The 19,782-nt window shown below is 44.1% G+C and overlaps 1 protein-coding gene across 2 annotated transcripts; it reads left to right on the top strand.

Moving 5' to 3' along the window:
- The first annotated feature begins 1,904 nt into the window (after positions 1 to 1,904).
- LOC129704775 (poly [ADP-ribose] polymerase tankyrase-2-like) lies at positions 1,905 to 19,775 on the top strand. Of its 2 annotated transcripts, XM_055648117.1 has the most exons (6): positions 1,905 to 1,984; positions 3,015 to 3,119; positions 8,583 to 8,773; positions 10,647 to 10,840; positions 12,792 to 12,920; positions 14,151 to 19,775. In XM_055648117.1, the coding sequence occupies exons 3-6, from the start codon at positions 8,593 to 8,595 to the stop codon at positions 14,388 to 14,390; spliced, it is 744 nt and encodes a 247-aa protein (XP_055504092.1). In that variant the 5' UTR covers positions 1,905 to 1,984; positions 3,015 to 3,119; positions 8,583 to 8,592; the 3' UTR covers positions 14,391 to 19,775. The 2 variants fall into 2 exon arrangements, with proteins under 2 accessions (XP_055504092.1, XP_055504093.1); XM_055648118.1 differs by lacking the exon at positions 1,905 to 1,984 and having other exon boundaries at positions 2,927 to 3,119.
- Positions 19,776 to 19,782: the final 7 nt, after the last annotated feature.

The raw sequence follows: 19,782 nt of genomic DNA, 5'->3' as shown, positions 1-19,782 counted from the left end.
GTCCCAACCAAAAATATCACCCATCTCTGTTCTCAAGTGGTGCTGCCTGACCCACTGAGTTATTCCAGCACTTTCGGTCTATTATTTTATCATTTCTTAAAGATCCTTAGTTCAATATCATGTTATACATAATGCAGCAGTGAAGCTTTAGAATTGATTTCACTGATATTGAGACAAGGAGAGGAAAAATTGGCCAGAACTTCAGGAATATGAGTTGAAGCGATCTATGCTGAAAATGTGTGTGCACAAGTGTTACGTGAAGGTAGGTTTTGGCTTAGGACTGCAGCAATTGTGTCTTCTATCAAGCACCGGCTGTCCTTATACTGACTCCCTCCAGGTGACAGTCCTTTCAGGTGCCTCCCTACAACCTCTTCTACTGTATCCGCTGTTCTTGGTGTGGACTCCTATATATCGGTGGGACCAAGCACAGACGGGCCGATTGTTTTGCTGAACACCTATGCCATGGCCTATGCAATCTTGCTGTTTCCAAACATTTTAACTCCCCTTCCCATCCCCACACTGACCTTTCTATCCCGGGCCTCCTCTGAGTGAGGCCACATGCAAATTGGAGGAACAGCACCTCATATTTCACTTGGGCAGCTTACAACCCAGCGGTATGAATGTTGATTTCTCTCATTTTAAGTAACCCCTGCCTTCCCCCGTCTTCCCCACCCTAGTTGTCCTAGTTCCACTGTTCGCATCCCTGTACCCCTTTGTTATCACCACTTCCCCAGCCAACAATGGGCCAGTATGGGCTCCACCCTTATTCGCTTGTCTGTTTCTGGCCTTGCTTTGCTCTGGCCTTTCAAGACCAGACAAGAGAGAGTCAAGACAAGAGACATTTATTGTCACATGTACTGATTGGTACAGTGAAATTTGTGGTCACCATACAGCCATACGAATAAAAAAAAGCACAGAACTCGATAGTCTTTAACATAGACATCCCCACACAGCAGAATCAAAGTTTCCCACTGTGAGGGAAGGCACCAAAGTTCAGTCCTCCTCCTCTGTTGGCCTCTGTTGTTCACCCGTTCCTTACCTTCAGTTCCCTCACCTATACTTTCAGTCTAAAGAAGGGTCCCGACCCGAAATATCACCCATCCTTTCTCTCCAGAGATGCCGTCTGACCCGGCTGAGTTACTCCAGCACTTTGTCTATACCAGAATGTGCAGTTCCTTTCTACATTCAACGTTCATACCTTTGGATTGTGAGCTACCCAAGTGCAATTGGAGGTGCTGGTCCTCCAGTTTACATGTGGTCTCCCTCTGGTAATAGAGGAGGCCCAAGACAGAATGGTCACTATGGGAAGATGAGTTAAAATGGTCAGCAATCAGGAGACTCAGTTATCTGTTGTCTCTGGCCTTTGTCCCACCATCTACCCATCACCCCCTCCCTCCCCCTCACCCCTCCCTCACCTGTATTCACCTGTCGCTTTGTCCTGCCCCTTCTCACTTGCAGCTTTCTCCTCCAATCCTATAAAATCTGTCTGAAGAAGGATCCCAACCCAAAACATCACCTATCCATGTTCTCCAGAGATGCTCCCTGATCCAGTTACTCCAGCACTGTGCGTCTTTTTTCTTTGACCTCCTATGTTTTATTGCCTCCTATAGATCAGCACTGAAGCTTTAAAATTGATTTCACTGATATTGAGACAAGGAGGGGAAAAAAACCGTCTTGAGCTGCAGAAAATGGGTTTTGACCTGGGAGACTGCAGCAGTTGTGTCTTCTTTCAAGTTTCTATTTAGAGTCGGGTGCAATGTGCGGAATGTTTAAAAACAAATACAAAGTTTTGCTGTAAGGTAAGAGCAAAGATACTATCTTTGGGTAAGAGTTTGGAGCCTCGGGGACGCGCACGCATACAGCGGTGGTGGCTTTACGTGCGGGTTCAGGGCAGGGGACGTGAGCGCACCCCGGCAGCAAGGCTGAGAGACAGGACGGCGTTCAGCACCGCGGACAGCGCCGGCTGACTACTGACTACTGGCAGGTAGCACCGTGAGGGCAAGGGCTTGGGACCGGGGTGCGGGAGGGTCTGCTCGCTTCCCTCCCCGTCTCCCACCTCTGGGGGTCGAGTTAATGCACCAATTCCCGACGTGTGCACTGGGGTCGTGCTGGTTGCTGCAGAGAGAGGGGGCCGAAACCTCACCCCCCCTTCCCCCTGCTCTCTCTGCGTCTGTTCAATTTGTTGGGGGGGGTTAATGGATTCAAGTTCAGCTGTTTATTTTTAATTCCCATGTCAATGGAATTTCTGAATTTCCAAATGTAACCATAAATGTGGCATTTTGAGTCACCTCTGCTTGGAGGGCAAGTGTATGGTTACAAAGTGCAGATGGACCTCTTGGGAGGTCACTGGGGATGGAGACCCTGACAGCACAAATAGGCCACCAGAGGCCCTTAGGGTCACCTGATAACTCAGCAATTAAGCATAAACTTTTGTTAGTCAAAATTGCTTGGAGTCATTCAGTATCTACCTGCCATGGCTTGATTGCCATTGATGGGGCCATGCAGGTGAGCTTGGATCTGTGCAGCAGTGCTGGTCAATATCAGCCAGTGTGGTAGAGGAACCTCGTGAATTAGGTTCAGTCTTGTTGTATTTCAAAGAGGGGAATTATTATTCCCTGCTTATTGTTCCATGTTCCGCTGAAACCCCCAGGGTATGTTATGGCAATGCTGGGGGGTTGAGGGTGATTGTGACTCTAAAAACCAAATGCACTCTTGCCACTTGCAGCAAGTGTGAATGTAAGAGCAGCATTTTCAAATGTTCTTGATGTCATCAGAAGTAATGGCAAAAGATAAAATATGAAAATGTGTTTTCTCCTTATAAGAGGGTTATCCGTTGATTTTTTTAAAAATCTGGTGACATGAAAATATTTCAATATTCATGTTTTAATATCTAAAGTTATTGGGAAGAAGACTTCAACTGTTTTTCTTGGATGTCACAGGCATTTGGCGACTAGCTATCAAAGTAAGGAGTTTTAAGTTAAGCATTTTAAATGCATTTGTTACATTACATGCAGTGCATCCCAGTCTGGTCTTCAGGAACAACTCATCCAAGCGAGGTAAAACCTCTGTGAACCAGTAACACTACGGTCAGCTTTGAAGAAGGACATTCATGACTACTGGTAGGTATGTTTTGAAATCATTGCTGACGTGGGAATTGATACTAAATGCCTCCATCCTCTCAAATTGAAGAGTGGGGATTAGGATTAGTGGCCGTACAGTAGCAAGGCTTGCAAATACATTACTTTCTTACCATAGAAATTAATGCCTGCCTTTTAGAATTCCCAGGATTCTGGGACAAACCCACCAAATTGCTTTGTAACAAATATGGTCTCATAGTTCTTTTTCCATAAGAGAGGAAACAAAAACAATAAGAAGCCACAGACAAGTTAACCTAACAATAGTTTTCAGCAAATTGTTAGACACCAGCATAATGGACAAAGTAATAGTGTTAATAAAACAGTAGATAGGCACAAACTGCTGGAGTAACTCAGTGGGGCAGGCAGCATCTATGGAGAGAAGGAATAGGTGATGTTTCTGGTTGAGACCCTTCTTCAGACTGATGTCGGGGGAGAGGGAGATACATAAATAAAGAAGTGTAAGGTATGAAAACAGGGCAAAGGTAATGGAGTTCAAGGAAAATGTAGAATAGATCATTGTTAGCTGGGAGAAGGTAACAACTAAGTCAACAGGTAAAATGTAGTCGGAGACAGTAAGACTGGTCGGGGATCTGGGAAGGGGGAGGGGTGCAGAGAGAGGGATAACAAGGATAAGACAGGTTTACTTACAATTAGAGGTCAATGTTCATACCGCTGGGGTGTAAGCTGTTCAAGCGATACACGATGCATCAGTACTTTGATTCAGCAGAATCAATGTGATTTTATCAAGGGGAAGTCATGACAAACACATTGTTTGATAAAGATAACAGAGTTTTTGAGGGTGCAATCTGCATGGTAAGCAATGAGTAACCTATAGACGTAGCCTTTCTGGATTTTCAAAACAAAAGGTAATATTAACAGATATAAATTGCCACATAATATAAACGTTTGTGGGGATAGGAATAACATATTAGAATGGTGAGAGGGTTGGTTAGGGGACAGTAAAATGGGAGTAAATGGATATTTTTAAGATTGGCAAGTTGTGAATGGTGTGGGAACTTGCGGATCAGTACCAGACCTGATTTATATTAATGACTCGGGTGAAAATACACTGTAATGTATCCACACTTGCTGATGTTAGTTAATAAGCTATGAGGAAGATGCCAAAACATCTACAAAGGGAGATGGACAGAATAAGTGAATGGGAAAGCAAATAATAAATGTGGAAGACTGTGAAGTTGCACACTTTGACAGGAAGAATGGAAAAACTGTTTGTTTTAATGTTAAAGAGCTAGGAATTGAGGACAGAGCATGCACTTGTGTACGAGACGGAGAAAGTTTACATACAGTATGCAGTTAGCTGTGAAAAATGTATTTTGGCCTTTTACTACAATGGTACAGCACTCAAGAAATACAAAAGTAAGGAGATCTTGCTAAGATAGTGCAGACATTTGCTGTGGCCACAATTTGGTTTGTGTGTGCAGCTCTTCAGACTTCAGGAAAAACAAAACGGACATGGTACCACTGACACAGTGTAAATTCAGTTGGTTGGTTCCTAGAATTAAGAACTTCCCCTATGTTTGGTAAGGGGGTCGGGGATTATGAGGAGAAAGCAGGAGAATGGGGTTGAGAGGGTACTAAGATTGATCAGCCATGATTGAATGGTGGAGTAGACTTCATGGGCCGAATATCCTAATTCTACTCCTATAATTTATGAAGTTATAACAGAAACCAAGAAAGGTTGGTCCCACCCCGGACACTCTAGTGGAGTTGCCGTTCAGAGATCCACAAGACAAGTGATCCCTAACAGGTCATAAGAAAAGTTTGTGGCCGCCAGGAACGCTTCGACATAGTGACATGGTAACGGTGAAATCGACAGAAGGATGGAGGGTTGGGTGTGTATGCAGCCTTTTTTTATTGCTTTCCAGTTGATATTCGTCTAAAATGTGATATGTGAAACATTTTAAATTTCGTTGTACCAAATGTTATATGACAATAAGGCCATTTTCTATATTCTAAGCTGGGAAGGCAACACAGAAAGACCTTTGGTTCCACAGAAGGCTTTGGTGGCCAAGTCAATGGGTATTTTTAAGGCAAAGATAGATAGATTATGGGGAGAAGGCAGGAGAATGGAGTTAAGAGGGAAAGATCGATCAGCCATGATTGAATGACCAAGTAGAATTGAAGGTACAAATTGCCTAATACTACTCATATCATATATGAACATCACTTATGAGTGCAAATCTTTGGAAATCTCTATCTCAGAGGGCTTTGGAGGCATTGAATATATTTGGAGGGTATTGAATATATTCAATGCTGAGATCTTCAAACACCAAGAGAATCATTGTATATGAGACAAAGCAGGAAAGTTAACAAGATGCAGGATTAGTCATGAAAGTGAGGAAGATCCAGGAGGTCACATACTGCATTGCCACTTCTATCTGTTAAGTTTTCAAGTTTCTATAACATGCCATGCTCATTTCAGATCTAAATCAGTTGTGAGGCATCCAGTTCACTTCCACTCTTCCAAATGTACTCATGATTAGAGAAAAAGAAACATTGGAACCAACAAGCCTTTCAATAATCTTGAATTGATCTGAATTCTCCTCTTGGGAAGCTTCAAATGAATACACATAGGATCCAATAACTTGAACTCTTCTACTTTAACAGTAAGAACGTCCTACTTTAGAAAACTAAAAAGGGCAACAATAATATTAGCAGAAGCTCATAAACATATGTCATACTCGGTTGCATTTTCTACCAGAAAATATCTTTGTGCAACAGCATATTTCAGTTCAAATCAAGAAGGTTTTGATTTGATCGGGGATCATCAATGTTCAGGTTCATCAGTTTTAAAATGGAAGGACTCTTCTTCTGACTTCCAGACGCACCCACCATAAATCGAGATGAGGAACTTAGGATACAAATTAACTCAGAATCTTTTTGTACCACTATAATTTTCTTTGAACCTTGCTTTGCCTCAGCAACTGCTGATTACTGCATCTCTGTAGGCCAGCCTGTGATGTACTAACTAGGCAGCCTTATGTCCAGTGGAACGGAACCAAATGTCCTTTCCCCAATGCTACAACCAAATTTAACATGGCTTGAATATTTGTGAATAAAAGACTGAGTCTTACATTGGAAGCTCTTTCAGCTTGGAATGCCACCCCGTTAGCAGTCTTGAAAGCAAAATAAATAATAAGTTTTGGAAATAAATAGAAAAATATTTAAAGAAGTTTGGAGGGAGTGGGGGTCGGGGGACAGAGGATGAAAACAATAGAATTAAATTTAGTCCAGAAATACAGCACAGCTGCGACAGATCAAATGTCCTCAATCTATATTTAAAACTATTCTAAACTTGGCTTGGGTGTGATTTAGATGGTGCCTTTACTCAGTGAATGTAGCACTGATTTTGGTTGTTGGTTACAGAGCCTTGGGAATGCTCTGGATCGTCCTCGGGGAGGCTGAGATACCGGTCTCGGATGCCATCTATGGGAACAGGTCTGCCGGCTCCAGCCGAGCGGGAGTTCCGGGGCCCCGTCCACAGGGGTCAAATTCGTCCCGCTGATCGGCTGCGGAAGTCCCGATGAGGTTGAGATTGGCCGGCTTATCCAGCCAAGGTGCCATGTTTTCGGGGGGGGGGGGGGGACTTCCAGAGGGGTTTTCAAGTGCGCTCTCGTACCTATTTTGGGATTAAAGAAGGTGCCAGCCCACCAGTTGCCAGAAAATAAATGGTGGACCTGTATGTTGTATAGTTCTGGTCACTTTACTACAGGAAATATGTGGTAGCGTTCATGGATGATCATCCCCAATCAGTATCCCTGTTCCTGCCTTCTCTCCATATCCCCTGACTCCGCTATCTTTAAAAGCCCTATCTAGCTCTCTCTTGAAAGCATCCAGAGGACCTGCCTCCACCGTCCTCTGCGGCAGAGAATTCCACAAACTCACAACTCTCTGTGAGAAAAAGTGTTTCCTCGTCTCCGTACTAAATGGCTTACCCCTTTATTCTTAAACTGTGGCCCCTGGTTCTGGATTACCCCAACATCGGGAACATGTTTCCTGCCTCTAGCGTGTCCAAACCATTAACAATCTTATATGTTTCAATAAGAAACCCTCTCATCCTTCTAAACTCCAGAGTGTACAAGCCCAGCTGCTCCATTCTCTCAGCACATGACAGTCCCGCCATCCTGGGAATTAACCTTGTAAACCTACGCTTCACTCCCTCAATAGCAAGAATGTCCTTCCTCAAATTAGGGGACTAAAACTGCATACAATACTCCAGGTGTGGACTCGCTAGGGCTCTGTACAACTGCAAAAGGACCTCTTTGCTGCTATACTCAACTCTTCTTGTTATAAAGGCCAACATGCCATTCGCTTTCTTCACTGCCTGCTGTACCTGCATGCTTACTTTCATAGACTGATGAACAAGAACCCCCAGATCCTGTTGTACTTCCCCTTTTCCCAACTTTACACCATTTAGATAGTAATCTGCTTTCCTGTTTTTGAGGCCAGTGGATAACCTCACATTTATCCGCATTAAACTTCATCTGTCATGCATCTGCCCACTCCCCCAAACTGTCCAAGTCACCCTGCATTCTCATAGCATCATCCTCACAGTTCACACTGCCACCCAGTTTTGTGTCATCTGCAAATTTGCTAATGTTACTTTGAATCCCTTCATCCAAATCATTGATGTATATTGTAAATAGATGCGGTCCCAGCACCGAGCCTTACGGTACCCCACTAGTCACTGCCTGTCATTCTGAAAGGGACCCGTTAATCCCTACTCTTTGTTTCCTGTCTGCCAACCAATTTTCTATCCGTCAGCACTCTACCCCGAATACCATGTGCCCTAATTTTGCCCACTAATCTCCTATGTGGAGATTAATCTTGACTGATCAATTTTCCCCTCTCAACCCCATTCTCCTGCCATCTCCCCATACCCTTACTAATCAAGAATCTATCATTCTCTGGTTTAAAAATACCCAATGACTTAGCCACTGTTGTCTGTGAAAATGAATTCCACAGATTAACCATCTCTGGCTCATGAGGTTCCTCTTCATCTCCATTCTAAATGTACATCCTTTTATTCTGAGGCTGTGCCCTCTAGTCCTAGACTCTCACACAATTGCCCACTTGAGGGCGGCACGGTGGTGCAGAGGTAGAGCTGCTGCTTTACAGCGCCAGAGACTAGGGTTTCAGCCTGACTACAGGTGCTGTCAGTACGGAGACTGTACATTCTCCTTGTGACCGCGTGGGTTTTCTCTGGGTGCTCCGGTTTCCTCCCACATTCCAAAGACTTGCAGGTTTGCAGCTTAATTGGCTTCAGTAAAAATTGTAGATTGTCCCTAGTGTGTGTAGGATAGTGCCAGTGTGTGAGGATCGCCTGTTACTGCGCTGTATCTCTAAACTAAACTATACTACAATAAACATCCTCCACCTCCACTCGCTCTAGCCGGCCTTCACCCAGTTTCTTTTTCCCTGCAGAAGTACTACAATGGGATTTCATATTAGCTCCATGTCCGGAACGGAACTGAAAAACACCAGATTTCATCCAGGGGCAGGCGAGGAAAGACAATACCGAACAGCCCCCAATTACAACTACAAATGGACTGACCTACACTGTGAAGCAAGCCGAGGGAACTTTGAAAGGCTGCAGGCCTTGCTCCGTGTTGCAGGTACAACAGGCCGGCTCTTTCAATTTCATGAGATTTATCAGGGATAGTTACAGCACCAGTGGTAGAAACACTGTCCTGTCCCTTTAGAAGCTGCCTTGAGTCAATAGTATCGTGCATTTAGAAAGAGTCACGTTGCTTTACAACAAAGAGAAAGAATTCAAGCAATGGGGGATAGACACAAAATGCTGGAGTAACCCAGCTGATTGTCATCTTCTCCTAGCTAACAATGATCTATTCTACATTTTCCTTGATCTTTCCCCCCTTCCTTATCTCTGTGTCTCCCTCTCCCCCTGACTCTGTCTGAAGAAGGGTCTCGACCCAAAACATCACCCATTACATCTATCCAGAGATGCTGCCTGTCCCGCTGAGTTACTCCAGCTTTTTGTGTCTACTATCTTTGGTTTAAACCAGCATCTGCAGTTCCTTCCTACACAGTCCATCTGAGGTGCCTGGATTTGAGAGCAGAGTGAGCGGGGGAGGAAGCAAGATGTGCAAGGGGTATATTGAGTGCATCAAGGGCTGGAGTAGATTACAGACCTTGATCATTGCATGATTATGGAGGAATTAGTAAAGAGGGAGAGGGATTGGTAATCACTGTGTGGTCAATAGAAGTGTGATTCATCAAAGACAATGGGTGGCTGAAGGTCTAAAGCCTCATCTACAGAACCTCGGCTTAGCAGTAGAGATAGTGTTGGAGAAGTCCGTTTGAAGATTAGAAGCTATGCATGTATGTAACTTTTGTAGCATTGAGCTGAAAGACATAAGAATCTGCAATCTGGGATTTAGATTTTGTATTTTGCAGAACACATTAAAGTTCCCAAGCCGGTAGCTGGGGGAGGACGGGAGCTGTGGAACTTTTGGTGGGAATGAAGGAGAGTAACAGTGTTAATAGGAATCCTTTATGAATTATCCACATATTTCAGAGACGGCCTCCAGGGGAGCTTATACAACACAGTCCAGTGGAAATCAGTTCTTTCAACCTTGGGACTTGACCCTGATTGTTTTTGGTGTAGTTAGTATACAGTGAATGGTGTGCTTCACTTTATTGCACTTGCAGAGATTTGCAAGGATTCAAATCAAAGTTTATTAATACAGTGGTAGAGCAGCTGCCTCACAGCGCCAAAGACCCGAGATTGATCCTGACCTCAGGTGCTGTCTGTGTGGAGTTAGCATGTTCTCCCTGTAACATGTGGGTTTCTTCCGGGTGCCCCAGACTCAATAGACAATAGGTGCAGGAGTAGGCCATTCGGCCCTTCGAGCCAACACCACCATTCAATGTGATCATGGCTGATCATCCACAATCCTGCCTTCTCCCCATATCCCCTGACTCCGCTAACTTTAAGAGCCCTATCAAGCTCTCTCTTAAAAGTATCCAGAGAACCAGCCTCCACTGCCCTCTGAGACAAAGAATTCTACAGACTCACAATTCTCTGTGTGAAAAACTCCATCCACATTGCAAAGGCATGTGGGTTTGTAGGTTAATTGGTCTCAGTAAATGAATCCTCATGTGTGGGGATTGGACGCGTAAATGGGATAACATAGAACTACTGTAAATGGGTAATTGATGGAATTGACAGCATGGACATGGTGGGCTGAAGGGTCTGTTTCCATGCTGTTTCTCTAAACTAGGCTAAACTAACAAATAAATCAATATTGCATGGTTATTTCTCAGTGCTAAGCATCCGTATTATTACAGAACACAGGTACTGGTGTTTGTTACAGCAATAATCCTCCTCCTTATTTGTACATTGACAGGCAGTTGATAACAAGATCCATGTGTGTGATTATGTGAAAAGGCTTTGATGTAAAGTACTTTTGATGTGTCGGGTGTTGCACTTTGGTGTTAGTTTTTGATCTCAGCGTGTGGTTTCAGGTGAGGATCAGATCAACAAGAAGGATTACTATGGCAAGAGCCCCCTCTACTGGGCTGCCTACAAAGGGCAGCGAGCTTGCATCGAGTTACTGCTGGAATACGGTGCAGATGCCAACAGCCAGTGTAAACACGGGGCCACTCCACTCCATGCAGTGATCGGGCTATTTCCTGACTGTGCTCTGCTGCTCATACAGGTTAGTGCTGTGACACACTATCCGTTATGGCTACTTACTCATTCCATAATACCAAGGGATAATTGCCAGTGACAAATTGAATCAATAAGCATAAAGACTAGACCACTAGGATATCAGAACATAGCCTGAGGGTTATACAACACCCCCCAGATCCTTAGCATTTACTATGTAAGTCCTGCCTTGGTTTAGAGTCATAGAGTTATACAGTTTGGAAACAGACCCTTCGGCCCAACTTGCCCACACCGACCAACATATCCCATCTGCACCAGTCCAACCTGAAGAGACACAAAAATCTGGAGTAACTCAGCGGATCAGACAGCATCTCTGGAGAGAAGTAATAGGTGATATTTCGGGTCGAGACCCTTCATCATTGTCCCACCTGCCTGCCTTTGGCCCATAATCCCTCTAAACCTGTCCTATCCATGCACCTGTCTATACGCCTCTTAAACATTGTAATAGTACCTGCGTACATCTTACCAAAATGCATCGTCAGATTTATCTGCATTCCATCTGCCATTCCTTAGCTCACTATCTTAGTTGATCAGGATCACATTGTAATCTTAGATGGTTTCCACTATACCACTGATATTAATGTCATCCGCAAACCTACCAAACATGCCACCTACTCTTGTCCAAGTTGTTAATATAAGTAATGCACAACAGTGGACCGACCCTGTTGCACACCACATGTTGCAGACCTCCAGTCTGAAAGCAACTCTCCATCTCCGACCTTCAGATCAATTTTTAATCCAATTACCGAGCTCTCCCTGGATCGTTCAATCAGAAATAATTATGGTAAACAGTGGAGTATTCCGATCGACTGCAGGCTTGTTTTAATTTCCTTTAATTCGATTAAACGATATAATCTACTTTAACATTAAAATATTGCAGTCAAAAGCAATTTATTACATTTATCTTGATACAATGGAGTAATTTTAAACCACATGCCCGACACAGGCATGTGGTGGTAATGCTTAAAATTGCCTCTGCTCCATTCACTGCCCCCAATCATGGAGCCTTTGCTTTAGAAGACTTGGCTATAGGAAGAGCTTAGTTTATATATGCAAATAGAGCCCAATTATGTCCAGACCCTCATTTTGTTTCCATCGTTGACTGAATGTGGTTCCCATGGTGGCCACCCAATTGCTTCAAATCTAGTTCATGGGAAAGGGATTGTTGAACTTTATTGATCCTAGAGATTCCACCAGGAACACATTTATTACTCTTTGATGAAACATCAGCCAGAACGGATGGAGGGGAACCATGGAGCTATAGAGTTGTACTGCACGGAAACAGACCAAGATGCCCCAATTACGCTAGTCCCATCTGCCCACCTTTGGCCCATATCCCTCTAAACCTTTTCTATCCATGTACCTATCCAAGCGTCCTTTAAATGCTGCTATAGTACCTGCCTCCAATACCTCCTCTGGCAGCTCGTTCCATGTACCCTCCACCCTGTGATGGTAAACATTTGGATTTGTTTACAAGATGCCAAGTGGAAAATTATTTTGCAAAGTCAGATCTTGCAGTGTTGGAATTAATATATCAGAATGGGTAGAGGAAAAAAACACAAAGTGATGGAGTAAATTCAGCAGGGCAGGCAGCATTTCTGGAGAACATTTATCAGTGATGTTTTGGGTCGAGATGGAAGAGAAGAGGGTCGGGATAAAGCCTGGCAAGTAATAGGTGGATACAGGCGAGGAGGGGTTTTGATCGATAGATGGTTGGACACGGGTCAGAGATGAACAGACATCATATTGCATGCCCAAAGATTTGTCAAACCATCAAAGTGCAATGTGAAATATTTTGCAAAAAAAAATTAATTGTGAACAAAATATCTTTCCTTTTCTCTGAAACCCCAATCATCTTCCATCATGTAGTTCTGTTCCAGGGAAAATATGTTGCAATTACAGTTTAGAGTCAAGCATTTCCTTTTTCATTTCCATTTTAGCATGGAGCAGATGTAGACCTTCCTGACAACTGGGGCGTGACCCCCATGTACCTGGCTGCCTGCAGTGGACAACTTGATTGTTTGCGACTGCTGGTCCTCTCCGGAGCAAAAATCACATACCGGAACAAGGTACAGATGGACATAGACACACTGGAGTACAAACTGCTCCAGACACAATTGGTGATGTGTAGGAAGGAATGGCAGATGCTGGTGGGTCAGGCAGTATCTCTGGAGAAAAAGGATGGGTGGCATTTTGGGTTGAAACCCTTTAGTTGGTTATCAAGATGTGCTGGTTGGTAGGTTAATGCCGACTGTAAATTGCTGCCACTGTAGGTAAATGGCAGGAGAACAGGAGGATGGGTTGATTGGAGTGTGAGAGAAATATGTGGGATTTGTGTGATGGGGTGGGGGGGGGGGGGGCTTGATGGTTCGCGTGGATATGGAGGGGCTTATTTCTGTTCTATATGATTAGAATTCACTGCTCTATAAAGTTCTTTACAGTTCTATTTAAACAGTTAGTTTGTCGTTTCAAGCAACTAAAGATGGGCTTGCCGCTATTATTTTGCGACCTTTCCAGACATTAGGACGGAAAATAAGTTGAACTTATTTTATTATCAGACGTGAGACTCAAACCAAATGGGGTGCCTCTGATTAAGATGAGAGCTGCATGTTTGGGGAAAAAGAGATGTATCTTCAATAAGAGGATAATATTTTCGGTTGCTGTCATGGAAGTAAATGGAGCTGATTTTTAAAAAATGAAAACATATATTTTTGTTTTGATCAAACATCATCTAATTTAATTTAGGTTAATTTAGAAATACAGCGTGGAAGCTGACTTCGCACCAACCAATGAGCATCCATGCACTAGTTCTATGCTATCCTACTTTCTCATCCCACACACCAGGGGCAATTTACAGAAGCCAATTAACCTACAAACCTGTGCATCTTTGGAGTGTAGGAGGAAACCAGAGCGCCTGGAGAAAACCCACGTGGTCACAGGGAGAACTTACAAACTCCATACAGACAGCACCCGAGTTCAGGATCAAACCCGGGTCTCTGACACTGAGGCAGCAACTCTACCACTGTGCTACCCTTAACTCTTGAATGTTTAAAATTGATATTAAATTACTCTGTTTATTTTAGATTGGAGACCTCCCCCTCCCTCAGTGCAGAGTTTGATTTTTATGTTGTGAAATGGAGGGCACGGATCACATGCAGACGGAAGAGATTAGTTTAATGTAGCGGCATGTCTGGCTTGGACGCTGCAGGTCCTGTTCCTGCGCTATACAGTTGTCTGGTGTTACGTTTGAGCTGTCGTGATACTTGTTGAAGCTTTGAAGTGTGTTATTATTATTTCAGAACACTGGGGAGGCCCCCAAGCAGTTGGCTTCCATGACCAACTTCCTGTCCTGGATCGATGGATATCGGAGGAACCCGCCATCATTGAAGCAAACATGCAGGCTGAAAATCCGCGAGTTTGTCGGCTATCGGCGACTACAGGCCATCAGGACATTTCACATCCCCCAGTCTCTGAAGAAGTACCTTATGTTCAAGGACCTTGCATTGGAAGATTCTGCTTCAGCGGTTGGTTTGTTGTAACCATGTTTACACCCCATGTTTACTTTTCCATTACCTTACCATTAGGACACCCTGGCATTTGAAAGTGCCTGGACACTGCCCCTGCACCTCATCACTAGTGAGATTCCATGTTAAAGCACAACTGAGAATGCCCTGGCTCATTCACCTGATGGAATTTCAGTTTTATGAAGCAATTGTTCGTTTAAAAAATTGGCTGATTTAGGAGGATGCCAAGCACAAGTAGGGGTTCTTTGGGATGTGGAGTTTGGGAATTCTGCAATGGAAGTAAACACTGCAACTCAATATGAAGCAAAGAGTTTCAGCAACTGGAAGTGAGACTGACAGTAGTACATTGTGTTACTTCCTGTTGGTGCAGACACCTCTTTGCTTGCAACAGATAACGTCACCGCTCCCTGTTCAGAAGCAAGATATGTCACCATAGTTCCCACATGAATCTGCTTCAGCTATTATCTTCAGTACTTTATTAAAGTCCACCCTCATTATTACGGACCTCTTTATAACCGATTTTGGTTATAACGGACGGAGTGCCCCACGATAACCAGTGGTCTCTCTGAGAACACATGCTGCTAGTTACACTGCAGGAAGTCATTGAAGTGGACAAGCAATTGTTTCGATCGATCGACACCTGTGCAATGATACTCTATTAAACGATGCAACAAACAGCCTTTATAGTATTTGTAGGAAGAACCTACAGATGCTGGTTTAAACTGAAGACCGACACGGGGTAATGCTGAGGCTTTATAAGGTGCTGGTCAGGCCGCATTTAGCCATTGTGAGCCATTTTGGGCACCGTATCTGAGGAAGGATATGCTGGCCCTGGAGAGGGTCCAGATGAGGTGTACTGGAATGATCCCAGGAATGAGTGGGTCAACTAATGTTGAGCGTTTGAAGGCACTGGCCCTGTACTTGCTGAAGTTTAGAAGAATGAGGGGAGACTTCATTTGGAAACATACCGAAAAGTGAAAAGCTTGGATAGAGTGGATGTGGAGAGGATGTTTTCACTAGGACTAGAGGTCATAGCCACAGAATTAAAGGAATTTCCTTTAGGAAGGAGATGAGAAAAAACATTTTTAGTCAGAGGGTGGTGAATCTATGGAATTATTTGCCACAGGAAGCTGTGGAGGCCAAGTCAATGGATATTTTGAAAACAGAGATAGATAGATATTTGATTAGTATGGGTGTCAGGGGTTATGGGGAGATGGCAAGAGAATGGGGTTAGGAGGGAGATATAGATCAGCCATGATTGAATGACGGAGTTTGACTTGATGGGCCGAATGGCCTAATTCTGCTCCTACTATTTATGACCTTGTGTCACAAAACGCTGGAGTAACTCAGCAGGTCAGGCAGCATCTCTGGAGAAAAGGAATAGGCGATGTTTTGGGTTGAGACCCGAAATGTCACCTATTTCCTTTTCTCCAGAGATGTTGCCTGACCCCCTAAAGTTACTCCACCATTTTGTGTCTTCAGCCTTTGGTATTTATTAGTTTGCAGGAACAAAAACAAAACATTTTAGCTGTTAAGAGCTTTGCATTTTGAAAACAATTTGTTGTGTCACAAAGTGACTGCTAGGTGGTTGGAGTAAATCCCTCACTCGTTTAAAGTGGACAATCGGCAATAACAGACACCATTCCCCTCTATAGTCCCTTATCACAAGGGTTGTTTAATTTAATTTAATAATTTATCTTTACTGGCTGTTGGATTATATAAGATTATCTATTCCTCATCTTAAAGCAGATGCTCCTTTTAATCCTGCGTTAATATTCTTTTCACAATGAATATTGATGACAAAACGGCTAGATAGACTAAGTATAACACTAAGAGGGAATCAAACTGTCAATGAAGGCGAGGGTCTACATTTTACTTTGATATATTACCTTTTTGATTTACTTAGTAACGGCTTCCTTCTTCAACCTTATTTTGCACATTATTGAGTACCATTAGTTGTGATGGGCCATAAATATCCTGCTTGATAATGCTCATTAAAGGCACCCCTTATGCTGTTGCTGTTTTAGCTTTGCTCAAACTCAGCTACAACCTTGCCCTGAATTACTTTTTTGTTTAGTCAGGGTTTTGAGAATATTCGATCATTTTGCTGGAGGGTTGGATACATTCCTTCCCCTGACAGGCTTCATGCAGCTCACCCCTCCTGCTTTCAGCACGGTGGGAGAGAAATCCATCTTTGGTCAGCAGCACTTAATATGCACAAGAGCTTTATCCCTGCCCTTTCCACTGATATCAGTGGGACAGCTGGCGGCAGCGGTGAAGTTGCTGGCTGACAGCGCCAGAAACCCGCTTTACAGTTTTAGTTTATTGTCACGTGTACCGAGATACAGTGAAAAGCTCAATCCTGGGTTCGATCCTGACTACGGGTGCTGTTTGCTATGGGAGTCTGTACGTTCTCCCCGTGACTGCGTGGGTTTTCCCCGGGTGCTCTGGTTTCCTCCCACTCCAAAGAAGTACATGTTTGTAGCTTAATTTGCCTTTGGTAGAAATAGTAAATTGTCTTTAGTGCGTTGGATAGTCCTCGTGCACGGGGATTGCTGGTCGGCGTGGACTCGGTGGGCCGAAGGACCTGTATCTGCACTGTATCTCCAAACTAAACTAAACTGAATATGTCAAAGGTAAGTAAATACAGTGGCCAATGCTCTCGCATGTTCACCAGCAGCCACTGTGAAAATTTCACGACCTATATGTTTATGAAAATGTTGTGAAATAATTTAACTAGAATTAACAGAACTGAACAGGATGTGAAAAGTTAGACGGATGTTTTGATGATATGGTGGGAACAGGTGCTGAGTTGGCGCAATGCCAGCTAAGAATTACCCTGTTTAAAAATCTAAACCAACCACAAAATGTATTCCGCCCTTCCTGGAGGTGCTGACGGATACCAGCAGACTCAGTGCGGTAACAATTACAGAGAAATGTGGGCAGGTTCTGTACACTGTATAGCCAAAAGGTGGTGAATCTGTGTAATTCATTGTCGCAGGCAGTGGTGGTGGCCCAGTGGTAGAACAGCTGCTTCACAGCACCAGAGACCCGGGTTCGCTGCTGACGACGGGTACTGTCTGAACGGAGTTTGCACGTTCTCCCTGTGACCATGTGGATTTTCTCTGTGTGCTCCGGGTTCCTCCCACATTCCAAAGACGTGCATATTTGTAGGTGAATTGGCTTCTGTACAAAAAGTCCCTCGTGTGTAGGATAGAACTAGTGTACGGGTGATCTTTGGTAGGCGTGGATTTGATGGGCCGATGAGCCAGTTTTCACGCTGTATCACTATAAGCTAAACTAAAACTATAAGCTAAACTAAACTAAATTCATTAGGTGTTTTTAAAATGGAGATCAATTATTATTTATGTACAACCCCTGACAACCGAAAGATGGGCTTTTGCACAAATTGCAACTACTTGTGTCCAATGGTAAGAGGCAAAATGGCAGCCATATCTTCCTTTGAGATATGAATAACTTGCAGTGACTGCTGCAGCCTGTGCGTGTCCCTCAGTAGTGAGTCCAGGACCTATGATCGTGGTGGTTTGGAGTAATTAGCAATGGACAACACCTTGCTGTGGAAGACCAGGGAGTTTCAGGAAACTAGAGAGGGTCTTTGACTGAGTTGATGTTTTGACTGAGCTGATATTTGTCTCCGTGTGGGGCCTGGGAATAAACCATAAAACGCAGTGATGTTGTGCAACTGTCTATGACATGCAGGACAAATACCTCCCGGACTTTCCTGGCATAACCACATTCCAGAAGGGGCTGGGCCTCTAAACCAACCACAGTTCCCTCATGAAGGCAGCAAGTGTGGCCAATGTTCCAACCACATATGAAAGATCTGAGAGAAGGGCCTTGCTCACCACCAACCCAGCAGGATCTCAGTACTTGTTTGAAGCTTTGGGTAAGATGGCATTCTGCCACTTGGCTGTAATAGTCAATTCTGGGAAACCACACCACACACATCCACCGTCTCCTTTTGCTGCAGGGTTAAAGACTCATAGAGTCATACAGCATTTAACAGGCCCTTCAGCCCACTCGCCCATGCCAACCAAGATACCTACGTTAATCTCACCTGTCCAACATTTGACTAAACTTTTCCTGTCCAAGTACCTGTCCAAATGTCTTTTAAATGCTGTTATAGTACCTGCCTCAATTACGCCCTCTGGTTGCTCGTTCAATATGCCCACCACCCTCTGTGTGATAAAGTTGCCCCTCCGGTTCCCATATAATCTTTCCCCTCTCACCTTAAACCTATGTCCACTGGTTCCTGCCCTCTCTTGCTTTCTGAACATTCTTGATGATGTAAACCTTCACTCTGCCAGCCCACTGATCATGTTCATAAGTAAGTTTATGTTATGGGGGTGGAAATAGGCCATTTGGCCCATCAAGTCCACTTCGCCATTAAATCATGGCTGATCTATCTTTCCCTCTCAACCCCATTCTCCCGCCTTCTTCCCATAACCCCTGACACCCGTACTAATCAAGAATCTATCAATCACCACCTTAAAAATATCCACTGACTTGGCCTCCACAGCCTTCGGCGGCAATGAATTCCACAGATTCACCACCCTCCGACTAAAGAAATTCATCCTTTCTAGCGAGTGCTTCCTTTAATTCTGAGGCTGTGGCCTCTGGTCCTAGACTCTCCAACATACAATACAATACAATATGGTTTTATTCGTCACATTGCACATAGAGTGCAAGTGAAATGAATGTGCCAGCAGCGGTACAATGATAAAGAACTCACAATGCACAATAACATTTTCACACAAACATCCACCACAGTATTCATCACTGTGGTGGAAGGCACAGAAATTTGGCCAGTCCTCCTCCATTTCCCCCTGTGGTCGGGACCTCAACCCTCCACAGCTGTCGCTGCGGGCGTCCAGATGTGCAGGCAGGTAAACGTCCAGGTAACTCCAGAAACGGCTCTTCCATCCTCTCCACACCCACTCTATCCTGGTTCTTCTGTCAGCCAACGGGAAACAGTTGTCAGTGGAGGACGCGAGCTAAATTCCCGTGGGTTTAGTAGTGATATTTTGGATGTGAAATAGGAATGTATTCTGGACTGGATTCAAACCGGCCCATGTGGTTTCGACTGTCACAGAGTACACAGTTGCTGAACACAACACACAATCTTGCACCGTTTGCCACTCTAATCAAGATTTTGGACGTGGCATTGAGTTTGCCGAAGTCTCTTCCAGATATTCCAGCTGCGTCAATAGTGCGGTTGCAGACACGCCTTCAATGAGTGGTGCAATGGTCTCTTTATTGTCATGTGTTCCCAGGTACAGTGAAATACATAGCTCAACAAGACTATCACTGTACATAAACACAATCGCCCTGGTGAGAACAGAATGCACAGAACAGCCCACTGAGTCTATAGGTAAGTGGTGCCATC

The sequence above is a fragment of the Leucoraja erinacea genome, chromosome 16 (assembly GCF_028641065.1).
Source record: "Leucoraja erinacea ecotype New England chromosome 16, Leri_hhj_1, whole genome shotgun sequence".
NCBI classification, from domain to species: Eukaryota; Metazoa; Chordata; class Chondrichthyes; order Rajiformes; family Rajidae; genus Leucoraja; species Leucoraja erinaceus.
The sequence above is the reverse complement of the archived record's forward strand: the minus strand, read 5'-3'. Positions and strand labels throughout refer to the sequence as shown.